This window comes from Ambystoma mexicanum, chromosome 1p (assembly GCF_040938575.1).
Source record: "Ambystoma mexicanum isolate Mex_15411 chromosome 1p, UKY_AmexF1_1, whole genome shotgun sequence".
NCBI lineage: Eukaryota > Metazoa > Chordata > Amphibia > Caudata > Ambystomatidae > Ambystoma > Ambystoma mexicanum.
This window is the reverse complement of record NC_090921.1, coordinates 168709237-168725214: the sequence shown is the minus strand read 5'-3', so window position 1 is coordinate 168725214 and position 15978 is coordinate 168709237. Positions and strand designations below refer to the sequence as shown.

The 15978-nt window shown below is 51.8% G+C and overlaps 1 protein-coding gene across 2 annotated transcripts in view; it reads right to left on the bottom strand.

The window, feature by feature from the left end:
- Positions 1–15978, bottom strand: part of EPO (erythropoietin) — a 287944-nt gene that overhangs the window by 130018 nt on the left and 141948 nt on the right. For both annotated transcript variants that reach the window (XM_069613847.1, XM_069613848.1), the window contains exon 3: positions 12556–12642. In XM_069613847.1, the coding sequence (XP_069469948.1) occupies positions 12556–12642 (87 nt within the window). The remainder of the gene's footprint in view (positions 1–12555; positions 12643–15978) is intronic.

The following is a 15978-nucleotide window of genomic DNA, read 5'->3' as shown; positions in this document are numbered from 1 at the left end:
AATGTCCTGAGACCATTGAGCAATCGTCGGGACAGTCCTCCTGCCCCACCCCATAGCAACCCTGCGCTTGGCAAGGATCAACAGCAGGCTTACCAGTTTCCGAAACCCTTTTGGTACCTGAGCAGTGTACCCCAGCAAGCCCACGACCGGGTCCGGAGTTACCCGTTGACCCGTGATCTCCCCAATCACAGCAAACCCCCCCCCCCCAAAAAATTGGTCAAGTAATGCAAATTCCCATGCCACATGAAGAAATCCCGCAGGTTCATACCCGCACCTAGTGCAGGCTGCAGATCTTTGAGGGAAGTACTGATGCAATTGAGCCGGGGAGTAATAATATTGATGTAGGAATTTAAAATGAATGAGCTTAAAGTTGGAGTTACCCGCCCACTTTCTAGTACCTTCACAACAGTACATCCTCACATCCTCCGGTATCTCCCTGCCCAACAACTTTTCCCACTCCTCCCGTAATGACCTTACAGTCGATAATTTACCTTCCACAGCTATTGCATACAGTTTGGAGAGCATCTTCCGATCCAGGTCCCCCTTTATCACCCGGTCCAGCAGCCGTGCCACCTGGGGCTGCTCAGGGAAGGTCGGGAAGAGCAGCTGCAGCGACACTCGCAAACTAAAATATAGAAATATATCCAACACAGATAGGGCCCCTCTGACTCTCAACTGATCGATGGTAATAAATCGTACCATCCGGGAACAAATCTGCAGATTTGGTGATCCCCACCCGCTTCATCAAGGCAACCTAACCCGCCTCGCTGGTCACTGGCAACCCCGGGATAAATGTAACCGGAAGTTCAGGCGAGAAAAGTATACTACCCCTGGGTTTATGTTCAAGAAGTGACCAAGCCCTGCACGTTAACTCAACCAAGGTCCGGGCCCCCTCAGAGCAAGCCCGAGCTGTCAGAATAACCAACCTCAGCAATGCCGGGGATGCTATGGACCCCTCTCAACATGCCTGTGTTCAGCCGCCATCCCGTACCAGTATCTTAAATAACTAGCTTAGGCCACATGGTAATATAATTCAAAATCGTGCAAGGCCAGACCCCCTTCCCCCCCGGATAGGTGCAACAAGCCTATCCCACGCAACCCATGCCTGTTTCCCAGCCCAGAGGAACTGGAGCACTGGCGACTTGAGATCTTGAAAGTATTTTTTAGGCACCCGAATGGGAACATTGAGAAACACATATAAGAACCGGGGGAGAATGGACATCTTGACTACCGAGACCCTACCAAACAAGTTAAGCGGCAGCGAAGCCCATCTCTGCATCGCTTCCTTGGTTAACTGGAGCACCATCTCATAGTTACCCCGAAACACCTCCCTATATCCCTGGCTAAGGTTATTCCCAAATACCGGGTACTGAGCATATCTCACTGAAAACCCCATTTATCCTGAAAGCAAACCTGGCCATCCGTCAAAGGAAATATCACTGAATTACCAACATTCACCTTTAACCCCGAGAGCTCCCCAAATTGTTGAATGTCTAGCATAACTGGGTCTAGATTGACCTCAGGGTGGCGTAGAAACAGGACCATATCATCCGCATACAGCGAAATCACCACTTTGTGGTTAAATAACTGAATTCCCTGATGGATATGTAGCTCCCTCCCTCTCTCAGCCCAGGGCTCTATCGCCAGAGCAAACAGTAAAGGGGACAGAGGACACCCCTGGCGCGTCCCCCTCTCATGCGGGATTAATGCAGTCGTCTGCCCATTGACCCTTACCCTTGCTATCGGTTTATCATACAGGAGTGACACTAAGGACAATAAAACCACCCCAGGCCCATTCTGCGCAGGACCGTAAACAAAAACGGCCATTCAATAGAATCAAAAGCCTTAGCGGCATCTAATAAAACCGCCACAACCGGGTCCATGCTCGGTAAGGCAGCTAGCGGCCCAAACATTCCCCTAAGGCCGAGCGACGTCGACCGCCCAGGAATAAAGCCTGCCTGATCAGCCCTAACCAGCGTTGGCATTAACGGTGTCAGACGCGACGCCAAGATTTTGGCCAAGATCTTATTGTCGGAGTTGATCAGGGATATTGGGCGGTACGAGGAGCAGTCTCCATCAGGCTTCCCTGGTTTCAACAGCACCACCACCAAAGCCTCCCTAAGAGACTCCGGAAGTCGACCCTCAGCCACCGCCTCCTGATAAACCCGCAGCAAATACGGCACCAATTCATCAGCAAAGCATTTGTAAAATTCAGCCGTGAAGCCGTCCAGGCCCGGAGATTTCCCATTAGGTAAGGACTTTATGGCCTCCTTCACCTCCTCCAATGTCACCGGCCTGTTTAACAACTCCCTCTGTTCCTTTGAACACCACAACAAACCCACCTGGTCGAGATAAGCCTCGATGTCCGCCTGCGCAGCGCAGGACTGAGAAGCATACAGGTGAGTATAAAATGTATGAAACTCACGGAGTATCGCCTCATCCTCAAAATTGGCCGTCGCTCCCTCATCCGTAATAACCACCACCCTGCCACCTGAGGCATTTAAACATGTTAACCTGGCTAACGACCGCCCCGGAGCCTGACCCTCACCATACTTCCGAGGGGCGGATCTATCCCACATGTATTTAATCTCCCGCTGGGCCAGCACATGAAATTCCTGAAGGCTTTTCATTATTCCGCCTTGCTGAGCTCTGGAGGGGACCGGAGCCGCCACCTGCAAGGCACGTATCTCTGCTTCTTTCTCCATTAAATCTTTGCGTATCCTCTTCAATATATCCGCCTCCTTAGCTATACATTCCCCCCGTATCACACACTTAAAACCTTCCCATAGGATACCCGCCGAGGATACCGACCCCTCGTTCATCTCAAAATAACTACCAATGGCTTACCCCAACTCCTCCCTAAAGACTGCGTACGTGAGCTCATCGCTCTTAAACCTCCGAGGGGTCCTCCCACCGGACCGCCCTCGCAACTGGACAGCTACCAAAACCGGGCTATGATCAGAAAGAGTGCGGGCCAGAATCTCCACCTCAGTTATCTGTCCCATGAGATCCTCGGGTACCAAAAAATAATCCAGGCGCGCAGCCGAGTTGTGCGGTGCCGAGTAATGCGTATATTGATTAACCATAGAATTCTGCACCCTCCAGATGTCCATTAGCCGCCACACCGCTAACATGCCCCAAAGTTTGACAGAGCTCTTACTACATAAACGTGGATGAGGGCCTGTCCGATCTCGAATTGGGTCTAGCACTGTGTTAAAATCCCCCACCCATAAAATCTCCCCTGCAGGCATATCCGCCAGCTGCCTCTCCACCCACTCCAACGATTCCACCGTGTCCCGGTTAGGGCCATAATAGCAAGTCAACGTATATAGCCTCCCTTGGATAACGCCCTGAACTATGAGCGCTCTTCCCTCCTCATCTTTTATCAGCCTGGTCATACGAAATCCCACTGAGCTGTGCACTAAGATACACACGCCCCTAGAAAATGAAGAGTATGAAGAAAAATACCTATGGCACCCCCAACTTTTACCAAACCTAGATTCCGAGTCCACCATCAGGTGGGTTTCCTGGAGAAAAGCCACCCCTATTTGGTGACGTCGCAGGTATTGCAACACCTTTCAGCATTTCGGTGGACTGTTAAGGCCCCGTACCTTCCAGGTTAAGAGTCTAAGGGACATCATCGTGAGAGATCACAAAGCTTACTACCTGTGTGCCAACCAACCCCACAAAGAACTGTGCCTCACGTGCCAGTACTTCCACACCCCCACCCCTACCAACAACACCCCAACTTGTTGGTGCACCACCACCCCTCCCCCCAGCCCGCCCCCCGAATTATCCACCCCGCACCCTGGCCGGTACCCCCAACCCACCGGCCTCCCGAACACCCTCAACATACACTCAACCAGCTTGCGCACCGGGGGTAGCTGCAAGCCCGACCCTCCAGCACCCTTCCCCGAGCATTTTGATAACCGCCTGAGAATCAAACCCAGACAGCCGGCAGAATCCTGCACGGAGCACAGGCCCGCACCTCCCCCCACATCAGGTGCCATTGCCATCCACCTTCCTGGGCAACTCTGGCAACATATCCAAAAAGGATGCTGCCTCCTCAGGGGTCTGGAAGAAGAGTGATTTGCCTCTGTGCTCGACCCAGAGCTTGGCCAGATACAACATCGCATATTTCAAGTTTCTGTCCCTCATCCGCCGTTTCACATCCAAAAATGTCTTCCTGGCTGCTTGTACCTTGTCTGGGAAATCCGTGAAGAACTTAATAGTGTCCCCCTTATAGGTAACAGTCCCCTTCTCCCTCGCCTTTCGAAGTACAGTGTCCCAGTCCCTGTAATTCAGCAGACGGGCAATCAACGGTCTCAGCGAGGCTCCAGGGACTGGCCTTCTCCCACCGGGAATTCTATGTGCCCTCTCCACCACACACAAGGGGGAAACCCCTCTGGGCCCAGTGCCTCCCTCAGGATCCCTTCCACCAGAGCCTCCATGTCTCTCTGGTCCGCCGACTCGGCCAGGCCTACAATTCTGATGTTATTCCTTCTTGAACTCGATTCGAGGTCCTCCTGCTTCTCCCTAAGCTCCTTCAAGGCCTTCTTCATTCTAGCCATTTCGCCTGACACCGAGGCTGCCACATCCACCACCCCGGATATCATCCCCTCCGCCTCATCCAAACGTTCCCCATGTTTATCCAGGCGGGCCTGCATGTGGTCAACCTTACATGTCAGTGTGTCTAGCTTCCCATCAAGATATTGTATCCCAGTCTGCAACTGCGCAAACATGGCCTTGATATCCCGAAAAGCCACCATAGGGTCCGCCTCAGAATCCGGGGTTTGCAGAACAGGTGTATCAATTAGTGCCCCATTGGCTGTAGTCTGAGCAGGCACGGCGAAATGCAATTTAGATTGATGCTTGCCACTTTTACCCCAGTCAACACTCCCCAGCCGATGGCTCCGTCCAATTGTGCTCCCGCCTCCAGTCCACAGCACCCCGTGTACCAGAACTTAACAACCGCCAGGTGCAGGGGCAGCACCGGGTACCACGGCCAAACCAACAGTGCCAAAGCCCCGACTTCCGGAAGCTAGCGCTATCCCACAGGTATGGCCCCAACGCACTGACAGGTAGCCAAGGACCCCCTCCGAGAGGCAACACCAGTGCAGCACAGCCACCTGCGCAATTCCCGTGTCCTGCTCCTAATATCTTAGCAGAGAATCCGTACGCGCTTCCTTTCAGGTTCCAGAGACCGCCACAGGAGATCTACAAAGCACTACCACATCCTGAAGAGCATTATGAGCCGGGGGGGGGGGGCAGTAAGATGAGACCACGCACCCGATCAGGAGACTCGCTGGTCCCCCCCCCACAGCCAGCTGGCAGCAATGTGCAGGACGGCCTCTCACCAGGTGCACTCCCCGCCGACTCCACAGGGACACCTCCTGCTCCAGGGCACCTCCAACACTTGCTCAGCGCCGCCTCCGCCCTCCCCGGCAGCTCCAACCAGCGAGGACCGCACAGGAGAACACTCGGGGAGCGCCGATCACAGGCCAACAGACGTCCCCAGGAGACCACCGCTCCACCTCGGGTCTCCCCAACTAATCGGAGCCTCGCCACAGGAGAGCCGCTGCAGCCGCACCACGGGCCCGCTCCGCTGCGCAGCTGCCCGGTGGGCTCCCTCACTCAGAGCGCACGTCGGAGCCCCCCAGCCAGGGCCCCACGCTCCTTCTCGCCGCTCCGCCGCTGGGACCAGAGAGTCCACCACCTCCTCAACCAGAGCTCCTCCGCTCAGCAGACCTTCGTGCCACAGCCTCATCCGCCGCCGAGCAGCCCCATCTCCACTCCACGTGGCAGTCCCCAACTCCCGAGGAGCGCCGCCGTTCTCCCCTAAAAAGGGTCCGGATAGATTCCTCCTTCACTCTCCCGAGGCTCGACACAGCCCGGGATCGATGCACATAAATAGATGACTTCCTCAGAGCAATTATCCGCAGGATGGACGCCCGAATGTTCGCGGGCGCTGGAGAGCTTCACAGACCCACGGCCATATTGGTCGGGCTCTCTAGCACCCCCACGTATGATAAATAGTTGGTAGCAATAGCAACGGGAGATAGAAGAGATATGAGAGGAAAAGGAAAGTGAGGAGTTGAGGATGACACCAAGATTGCGAGTAGAGGTGGAAACAGAAAGAGAAGTGGGGAAAAGGAAACCGCGAGAGGAAGAAGTAGAGGGCTATAGTGGGAGCAGGAAAGAAAAGAACCTCTGTTTCAGCAGGTTTAAGGTGCAAATAGAGGGGAAGACATCCATGGGCCTCATTACAACCTGTCAGGTTTGGACTGCAGTGATTCTGTGACGGTGGTAACAAAGTTTCCGTGTCCGTAAGGTTGTGGAAAGACTGTCCGATTACGTGCTGCCGGTCACGCGCACCACACGGACGCGGAAACGTTGTTACCGACATCACGGAAAAAGCCACGGAAATGGACATAGCGCTGCCACAAGTAGTGCAAAACCCGTGTCCGCCTCCGTCGCCACGGACACGGAACCGGAAATACCATGATCGCCAAAACAGGAAACAGAGAGGCGGCCATCATGTAAAGCACAATCCATTGCCATCCAGAGTGAGCACAAGCAGAATCCACACTGTGAGAAGGCAAAAGGGACCACCAGCATGTCTGCCAGGATTCCAGCCCAGAGGCAGCGCAAACAGAGCTTTAGTGAGGCGGAGCTAACTGTTCTGGTGGAGCATATAGTGGAGCATGCAGAGATGCTGTTCAGTGCCGATCAACGGCGTGCCACACAGCAGCAGAGGAAGGAAGTGTGGGCGGAAGCAGCACGCAAGTGCACCGCTGTGGGCGTGACTGTGAGGAGCATCAAGGACTGCCACAAGCAGTGGGACGACCTCAGGCTGAGGGTTCGGAACCTGATCTCCACACACCGCCAACGCAGCAGTGGGACAGGTGGAGGACCCCCTTCCCCACTGAGGCTGCAAGCATGGGAGGAGCGTTGCAGCAGTGTCCTCCACCTTGAGGGCATCCATGGGATCGGGGAGGCTGAGGCAGGAGTGAGCCCACCTGCAGATGCTGGTAAGTGGTGAAACATGAATGCCACATGAGAATATGATGATGGCATGACTGGGCCAAAGGACCCATTAACAACCCCCCCCCCCCAAGCAGTGCATGACTTGGCCAAAGGACCCATTAACATACCCCCCTCCCCCAAAGCAATGCATGACTGGGCCAAAGGACCCATTAACAACCCCCCTTCTCCCTAAAAGCAATGCATGACTGGGCCAAAGGACCCATTAACAACCCCACACCCGCCAAGCAATGCATGACTGTGCCAAAGGACCCATTAACAACCCCCCCCCCAAAGCAGTGCATGACTAGGCCAAAGGACCCGTCATGATCTGTATGGCAACCAATATCACAACAATGCATACCCCCAACAATCAGATGCATGTAACTAACACTATTGAATGATCAACCTGTATGATGCATGTGATGCACCCAGCAGGCACCACCGCAACACTAATTACATGTCCTCTGTGTCCCCACAGCCGTATCAAGTGACAGTGATACTGCACAACAGGCCAGGCAATCTGCACCGGCACGTGTCCAAGCCACCGCCTCTGCACAAGAGGATGCTGCCAGCAGTTCGGCATCTCTGCCCCCAGTACCAACTGCAACAAATGTACCGGCCACCACCACCGACATCTCCAGCGTCTCCACGCTGCCTGAGGCAACACAGGTGCCACGGGAACCCATCATGCCCACCCAAACCAACACAGAAGGCAGCTGCACTGCAGAGGAGGCGGCCTGTAGTGACAACAGTGCCCCGGCAGAGCACTCTGATACTGGGCCACAGGGGGAGACGCCCACATTTGATGACCTGGAATCCTTCCATCAGCTGGAGTTTAGCCCCACATCACTCCGAAGTCCCATGAGGTCACCCACCCCATCTATGGCAGAGCTTAATTCCCGCATGCAGCGGATGGAGGAGCAGCAAGCTACCCTCACCCAGCTGGTGGAGAGGCAGCTCGAGGAACCTAGGCTGCAGAGGGAGTGCTACAGCACGTCAGTGTGTCGCCTATCAAGGTCCATTGGACGCTTTATCAGCACTATTGTCACCCTGGCACGCCATGTGCGGGAGGGTAATGACAACACCTCCAGGCTCATAGAGTCCATGTTGATTGGGCAACAGGCAAATATTGCACGTATGCCATCTATATCTGATTCTGTGCCATCCAATACCACCACCCCATCCAGCTCCACTACTGCCAGTCCAAGGAGGCGCTCGAGTTGGCTAACGGGGCTCTCGGGCAAGGATGCACAGGCACAGAAGCGCACACGGAAGTGATGGCATGTGTGTGGGGCACTGCAGGACACACGTGGTGGGTACATTTGGGTGGTGGGGGAGGTTGTTTTGGGTGTTTGAACATTGGGGCCTGGGTGGGGGTGGGTATGTTTGGGTGGTGGGTGGGCACGGGTGTACAGCTTCCCTAACCATTGCACCTCCTTCCCTGTTGTTAATTCATCAATATATCATCATTTGAAATCAAAACATACATGTGTGGACATCTTTCATTTCATTTGCAGTACAACAAATCATTTATTGTCATCACCATGTCCATGCATTGCTGTGAATGTGCTGTGTCTCAAAGGTAAATGCGAATCAGTTCATCCCGTGCTCTTTGGCCATCAAGTGGACCCCCCGGGGGAGCTGGTGCCATCCCATCCCCATCCCCATTCCCATTCCCATCTTCTTCATCTGCGTCTGGGGGCATTGGGATGTTCCTGCGCAGGCAGAGATTGTGCAGAATGGCACATACAAGCGTGATTTTACCCGTCTTCACTGGGCTGTACAGCAGTGATCCACTAGATCTGCTCAAACAGCGGAACCGGGCCTTCAGCAGTCCGAATGTCCTCTCAATCATTCCACGTGTGCGGACATGTGCCCTATTGTACGCCTCTTCATGCCTGTTCCTTGGTCTCCATACAGGTGTCATCATCCATGGCGTGAGTGCATATCCAGCATCACCTACATGGGCTGTAGATAGGGGGACATGTCAGTGTTTGTGGTATCATGTCTTCATCTGATGCTGTGCTATCTTGTATCATTGTTCATTCATGCATGTGTGCCATGCAGTGGTTGGAAGTGTTTATTGGCCATCACAGTGGATGTAGCCAAATGGATATTGACCTACACATTTATATGCATGTGTACTCTGCCCTGCGGGTGACATTTGATTGTGAGTATGGCATAGTGCAGTGATGTGCACACATGGCAGAGTCACTCCAATGTAATGAAGTAGTTAATGCAGGACGTCTCATTTACAGGCATCATGTGCATTGGGAGGGCAGTGTTCCATTTGTGGGTGGGTGTTTGCAGTGGCACAAGGTGTATGGGACAGTGACAGTATCGGCTGTGTGTGTCATGTGGCAGGGTGTGTACGGGCACACTGTGTTGACCTGTCATGTCTTCCTTTGTGATGTTTGGGATCCGCTGTCTATTTGGTTGATGGCAGGGGGGATGATGCATGTGCGATCACAGCGGCACACTCACATTGCTCATTGGCCTGGAGACACACACACCACTTCAACAGGGTCAGAGCATTGTCAGCTGTACTCACCTAATAGCCATGTGGTTTGTCCAGCATAGCGTTCCATGTACCGTGGCAACGTGGAATTCCGCAGTACCATTGAGTCATGGATTGAGCCTGGGAAACGTGCGCAGCAGTGTGTAATCAGTAGCGTGGCATCACATACCATCTGTTCATTCAACGAGCGATACTGTTTCCTATTGCGGAACACCATCTCAATTGCACGTGGTACTGTCAGCTCAATGTGGGTGCAGTCAACCGCACCTATGCAATTTGGCATGCCTGCTATGGCATGGAAGGCCAACTTGGCGGCAATGACCTCGGGGAGGGTACGGGGTAGGGCTATGTGTTCCGACACATGGCGCAACAGGGCATCCAGTACCTGTACCAGGATTTTTGAAAAACAGGGTTGTGATATGCCATGCAGCTCACCGACCGTGTGTTGATACGTGCCAGTGCCAAGGAAATGCAGCACAGACACAACCTTCAGGAGGGGGGGGGGTGGCGGTGGGGGTGTCTATGTGGCTGCTGATGTTGTCCTCAATCATGGCAGTGATGTACAGGATTGTTGGACGGTCCAGCCGGTATAGTGTGTGGATCTGTCCTGGGGTAAGGTTCCAGGGTGAGGCCCTGATGCGTGGTATTGCAGGTTGCCTGCGGGGTTGTGCCAGCTGGACAATGGGGTTTGCCATATGTACAGGGTTGGCTGGTTGGCGCCTGCGCCTCCTCTGCCTCCGCCTCCTCCTCTGCACCATTACTGCCATCATGTGCAGTGCTGCCTGTTGGTTGAGTAGGCCCAGTCCAAGTGCTACTAGAGCTGCTGCCTGCATGGTTCTGTGTTTCTGTGTTGTGTTGGGCTGGGTGTGGCCCTTTTGTAGGTTCCCAGTGTGCTTCTGGGTCCAGCTGGGCTGATTTGGTGCGCCTGTGCCCTTATTCAGTTCAGCAGGCACTGTTTAACGTCATGTTCGCGGTGGCGGCGGTACCGCCACCGTGATCACAGTTCTAACTCCATTTTTCTGGCAGTGTTTCCGTGTCTGCGCTAGTTGTGATGCTCGCAGTGTTTCGTATTGCCGGTAACAGAGGGGTTTCCATGCAGGTGGACTTTACGGGACCCTTAACTCCGCGGTGGCGGTTGGGGGAGGTGCTATTTCCGGGGCCGCGGGTCATGATTGGGCGGACGTGGAAACGGTGCCGGTATGTTTTTACCGGCGGCGTTAACTCCGGACCGGTGTACTTGTAATGAGGCCCCATGTCTGTATTGCAAGAAAAAGGCAGACAAAGAAGAATTAATAGAATCTGTGAAAGAGGTAAAGGATAGGAAGATTTGTCAGTCATCACTGTAAAGCTGGTAAGGAAAACCAAAGGAAGAGATGCTGGGACTGAAGGGGGAGGTATAGAGAGACAAGAGGAGTGGTCCAAGTACTGAGTCCTGGGGGACACCTTGAGAGAAGGGCCTGGTAGGAGACGAGTGACTAGCCCAGGAGACTGAGAACTTGTGACCTGAAAGTTAAGAGTGGAGCCGATTAAGGACGGAGTGGTAAAAGCCGAGTTCAGCAAGAGATGAAAGAAGAGTAGCATGGTCTACCGTGTTGAAAAGTGTCCGTCAGATCCAGAAGAATGAGAAGGGAAGAAAGTTTGGAGAGAAATTGTTCATATTCAGAAAGTAGTGTACAGCATTCACTTTATCTGGTATGATATGAGCCTTTGCAAATGAGTATGGCAGTGAGTAATGTTTATTTCCAAAGGAAACGGTCAGAAACATGCTTTTTATAGGCAAACTGCCTTTGTAATCACCACCCTCACCAACTTACGCGTTGCCCCCAATTGTGGACTAACTACATTTCCAACACAGATACTACAAAGAGATTAGAATGCCATGGTTTAACTCACATTTGTTCTTATAAAAACGACTGTGCATTTTTTGCAAAGGCTTCCTCAGTGACTCCCAAGGCAGTTGAGAATCAACTTCAAAGTTTTGTGTCTCATCTTCAAAGCATCAATATCACGGTCACCCTATTCAAATAATAAAAATGGTTTTGCCTGCTTAGGTCAATAGGAGCAAACCTCTTTGCCTTCCTAAAGGTAAATCCGAACACAAAGGAAAATGACAATTCTGTTTGGTCGCCCTGGCCTTTGAAACAACTTCCACCAAGAACTGAGAGCCACCAAATCTCACTTGTGATTCCATGCAACCCTCAAAACACGTCATCTGAGTTTCAAATGCTCCTCTCTTTCCCAACCTCCCCATCACCCTCCACACTCTTCCACAGCCCACGTGTGACCCTAAGGATTGCGGTCTGTGCGCTTCCTCCCGAAGTAGTTCTTTAGCACATCATGACTATGCGTGTTGATTTTACGAGACATCTGTGAGCCTTCTCACATTATACCGGCCATGTGAACTTAAAGAAGGGTTGTAGTACTTCTCTTTAGCTCCAAGAGGCGTTTGAGATAACTGTGTCTGTGTTACGGTTTGATCAACATCAACTCATGTACTTAAGTACAATTTAAGTAAATCTGACAAGCTTATATGTTGCAATACAGCTCCTTGCAGCAAATTATTCGTATACAATTTTCATGAGAAATGGGGATGCATAAGTTTCTCAAAGTAGGGAATCAGTGGGAAATGAGCACATTGTTCTTACACTTTTACTGAGCATATTCCAGTGTTCCTTAATGATCTTTGGTGCAGTGGGTACAGCTATTAGGGTGGCAAATGCTGATTTCTATAAGCAATGGATTAGCAGAAGAGGAGCAATGTTCAACTATCAGCGTGAGACAATGCCTCCTATATCCTAGGCACATCGTTTACTGTGTATTTTGACTTAAACCTCTGATAAAATACTTCTCTTATTCTATACGAGGCAGATATTTAACAAACAAATCAGCACAAGTCTCTTTTCTGACCCTAAACATGGGAGAGGCAAGACATTAGTCATTAATATGTCATTACAAATCTAGCAATTCAACTCTCCTCCATGTGTAATCTTGATCTGCATTGCTAGACTTACATCCATTGCATTCCATTTTTCAAAGTTCACCTTTGTGTCGGGGAGGTATAACTCTTGCTCAAATTCACAGGAGGTTGTGCAGCGATCCTGTTAAAAAACAATACATTAATGGTTAGATGGGTTTTATAATCAATTCTTCTCTATGGGCTTTAATACAGGACTAGCTATGGTGACGATACTCTCTGCCTCTGGCGCTATAGAAAATTGCTTTCTCCCATTCATTTGCTGGCTGAGTCAAATGCTGGCTTCATAGAACATGATGAGTAAGTGTTAGTGTAGGTATAACATCAAGAAAACTATCAGTGTATTTTTACATCTCGCTGCATCACTCTCTCTCTGACTGTCCAGTTTAATAATAGTTGTAAAAAGCTAAGGTGGTGGCCGCCTCTCCATACTCAACAAGTAAATTAATTTATATTATCATGTGCTGGCTAATTTTGTATATGCCTTCTTTTTAGCATTCATTTAGACAAGAAAATAAGGGGTAATTCTCCTGTTCTTTGTTCCCAGATCCCCTCATTCATGTTGTGGAGGAGCCCATTTGAGGGCTTTCTGACCACTCTGTTGAAGAGGAATAGAAATAGATGTAATGAAGATTACCAGTAAGTAATCTAGACATTGCCACCCCTTTTCTCTTCATCAGCCTGGTTCTTATTGGTTGAGGCACAGTGCTGTGTCTAGAGACAGGAGCAAGGGGCCTGCAGCCAGCATCATCCAAGATTCTGTTTGTGAGACAGAAACAACAGTAATAGAGCACTATTCCTTTCTGATAGGGGAATGGGGTCCTTTTTTATATCTACAAAAATACATTTTGAAAAAGGAACAACAAAAGGGCAGGAGATTTGAAGTGGCTTGCGTTTCCCTATTTATTCCTACTGCTATTCTTTATCATCACAGTAATTACTTGTGATGATAAAGAATAGACAGGCATACTCCTACGTCCCGTCCCCTTTCCTCCATACTTTTGGGACATTCCGTCCAGTGGGACGGGACCGGAGCACTTTTGTAAAAAAGCATCAAATTGAAAAATCTATCCTTCTTCTCTTTTTACGCGGGGTACCGCGTGTGGCTGTAACCCCGCCCTCCTGAGCTCCGCCCTGCGCATTGCCCTTCAGTCCTTTTCTCTGCGCGGTTGGGGCTGGACGCACTTGAATCACCGAGAAGACATTTTAATTCTTTCCCGTTGTCCTTCTCTCCTGCTGCGGTCGTGTAGTCCTCCGTCTATGCTGGATCGTTTGGAATTTGTCTCTTGTTCCTCTTGCGAATTTCGCTTCACTAGGGCGGATCCACATTCTTTCTGATTGGAGTGTCTGGGACCGGATCACCATTGGGACTTGCGTTTCTACTGGGACTCCCTTTCGGTCCGGGCACTTCAGCGTCGTCTTCGTCATTGGGAGGAGGTCTTCCAGCGAGTTCCTCCACCGAATGTTCATCTCTTCATCGACGAAAAGAAGAGACGCCCGGTAAATTCCTTACTTTTTAGGGCACCCAGGCCGGGAGGACTCCTTCCTGGGCTCCTCCAGGTCCGGGAGGGGCTTCAAGAGCTCTGCTACCAGGGTTTCCCCTGAGGTGCCTCACAGACGGAATAGGTGTACCAGGGTTTTCTCCGAGGGTTCCTGCGAGGGGTCTGCTGACACCGGATCACGATCCGAAGTTCACCAATCAGGTGCTAATAGCCAGCCCAGTTATGCTGAGGCTTTGGGTACCATAGTTCGCTCCGAGGTCTCCTTGTCTGGAGCTTCTCATTCAGACACCGGGGTGTACCCTGAGGCCTCCGTTGAGGCTTTCTGTACTGAACCATGGTTTGAGGCCCATCTCGGGAGAGCTATACAGACCGGACTTCGTTCCGAGGTTCCTCTCATTGAGGCTAAGGTGTGTACCGATAGAACTGAGAGACCCGTTAAGTTCTTGTCTGTGAGGTGGATTCCTCAACATTCCAGCGCTCGCGGTGATACCGGTTCTGTTGAGGGGGCACAGGGAGAGGTCGCTCTCTTGGAGGCTAATTCAAGGGGCCCCTTCAGGATGTCCAGTAAACCTCTGAGGCCCCACAGTACCGGCTCTGGCGAGGATCCTTGTGTCAAGGCTAAGGTTTCGATCAAGTCTCCTGACCTTCCTTTGGAGATACCTGCCTCATCTACACATGTGACACAGTTCTCTTCAGGTGTGGAGAAAATGGCGGGCCTTCCCGTGTGGTCTACGGCGGCCATTTTGGATTCTTCCCTTACACCCACGCTATAAACAATGGGTGCTGGCAACCTTCTTTTTATTGAATAACCATTTCCACGGGTCAGTGCGAATCCGTTCCACCCTTCTTATGACTGCCGTGCTCGGATGCCACTACAGCATATGGTCTCGCTTCCTGGCAGCCTTCCTCATTACGTTCGTGGGGATATGCCCCTTATGAGCGGCCTACCCGAGTGTCTAAATCTTCTTCAGAGGATGCCTTTTTCGGGAAGTTTCAGAGACTAATGCGCTCTGACCCCATGAGGGAGTACTTTAAGGGCCTTTCTTGTAGCTGTCACCAGGGTTTACCCTGAGGTGCCCCAAGCCCCTAACAGGCGTACCAGAGATTCCTCCGAGGGTTCTGACAGACCTGCCAGTACCGGACATTGTTCAGAGGTTTACCATCACTGTGCTAAAGTTAAGCCCAGTTCGGCTGGGTCCTGGGATGCCAGGGTTCACCCTGAGGTCTCCGTTTCTGGAGCTTTCCCCGCTGTAACCAGGTTGAAACCTGAGGTTCCTCTTTTGGAGGCTAAGGTCTGTACCGAGTCCCGACTCGAGGCCCCTTTTAAGGGAGCTTTACGTACCAGGTTGAAACCTGAGGTTTCTCTTGTGGAGGCTAAGGTCTGTACCGCGTCCCGACTTGAGACCCCTTTTAAGGGAGTTTTACGTGCCAGGTTGAAACCTGAGGTTCCTCTTGTGGAGGCTAAAGTCTATATCGACAGATCTGAGAGGCCTTCTCAGAGGGTCTTGTCGGTGAGGTATTTTCCTCAACCGTCCCACGCTCAGGGTCGTGGTGGTATCGGTTCTGTCGAGCAGGCAAAGAGGGGGGGTCATGGACCGCATTCCCTCTGGTACCGGCTTGTCCGAGGTTCCTCCGTTGGAGGCAAATTTTTTGACTGGTTCGAAGTTGTCCAGTAAACATCCAAGACCACCCAGTACCGACTCTGCCGAGGATCCTTGTAAGGCTAAAGTGTTACTTGAGTCCCCTGGCTCTTCTGAGGAGGCAATTGCCTCAGCTATGCATGTGACGCAGTTTTCTTCAGGTGGCGACAAAATGGCGGCCCAACCTGCGTGGCCTACGGTGGCCATTTTGGATACCTCCCTTACACCTACGTTGGCAACGTCTGGTGCTGGGAGCATTCCTTTCGCCAATAGTGACCCGTTCTGCCCTTCTTTCGACTGACGTGCGTGGGCTCCGCT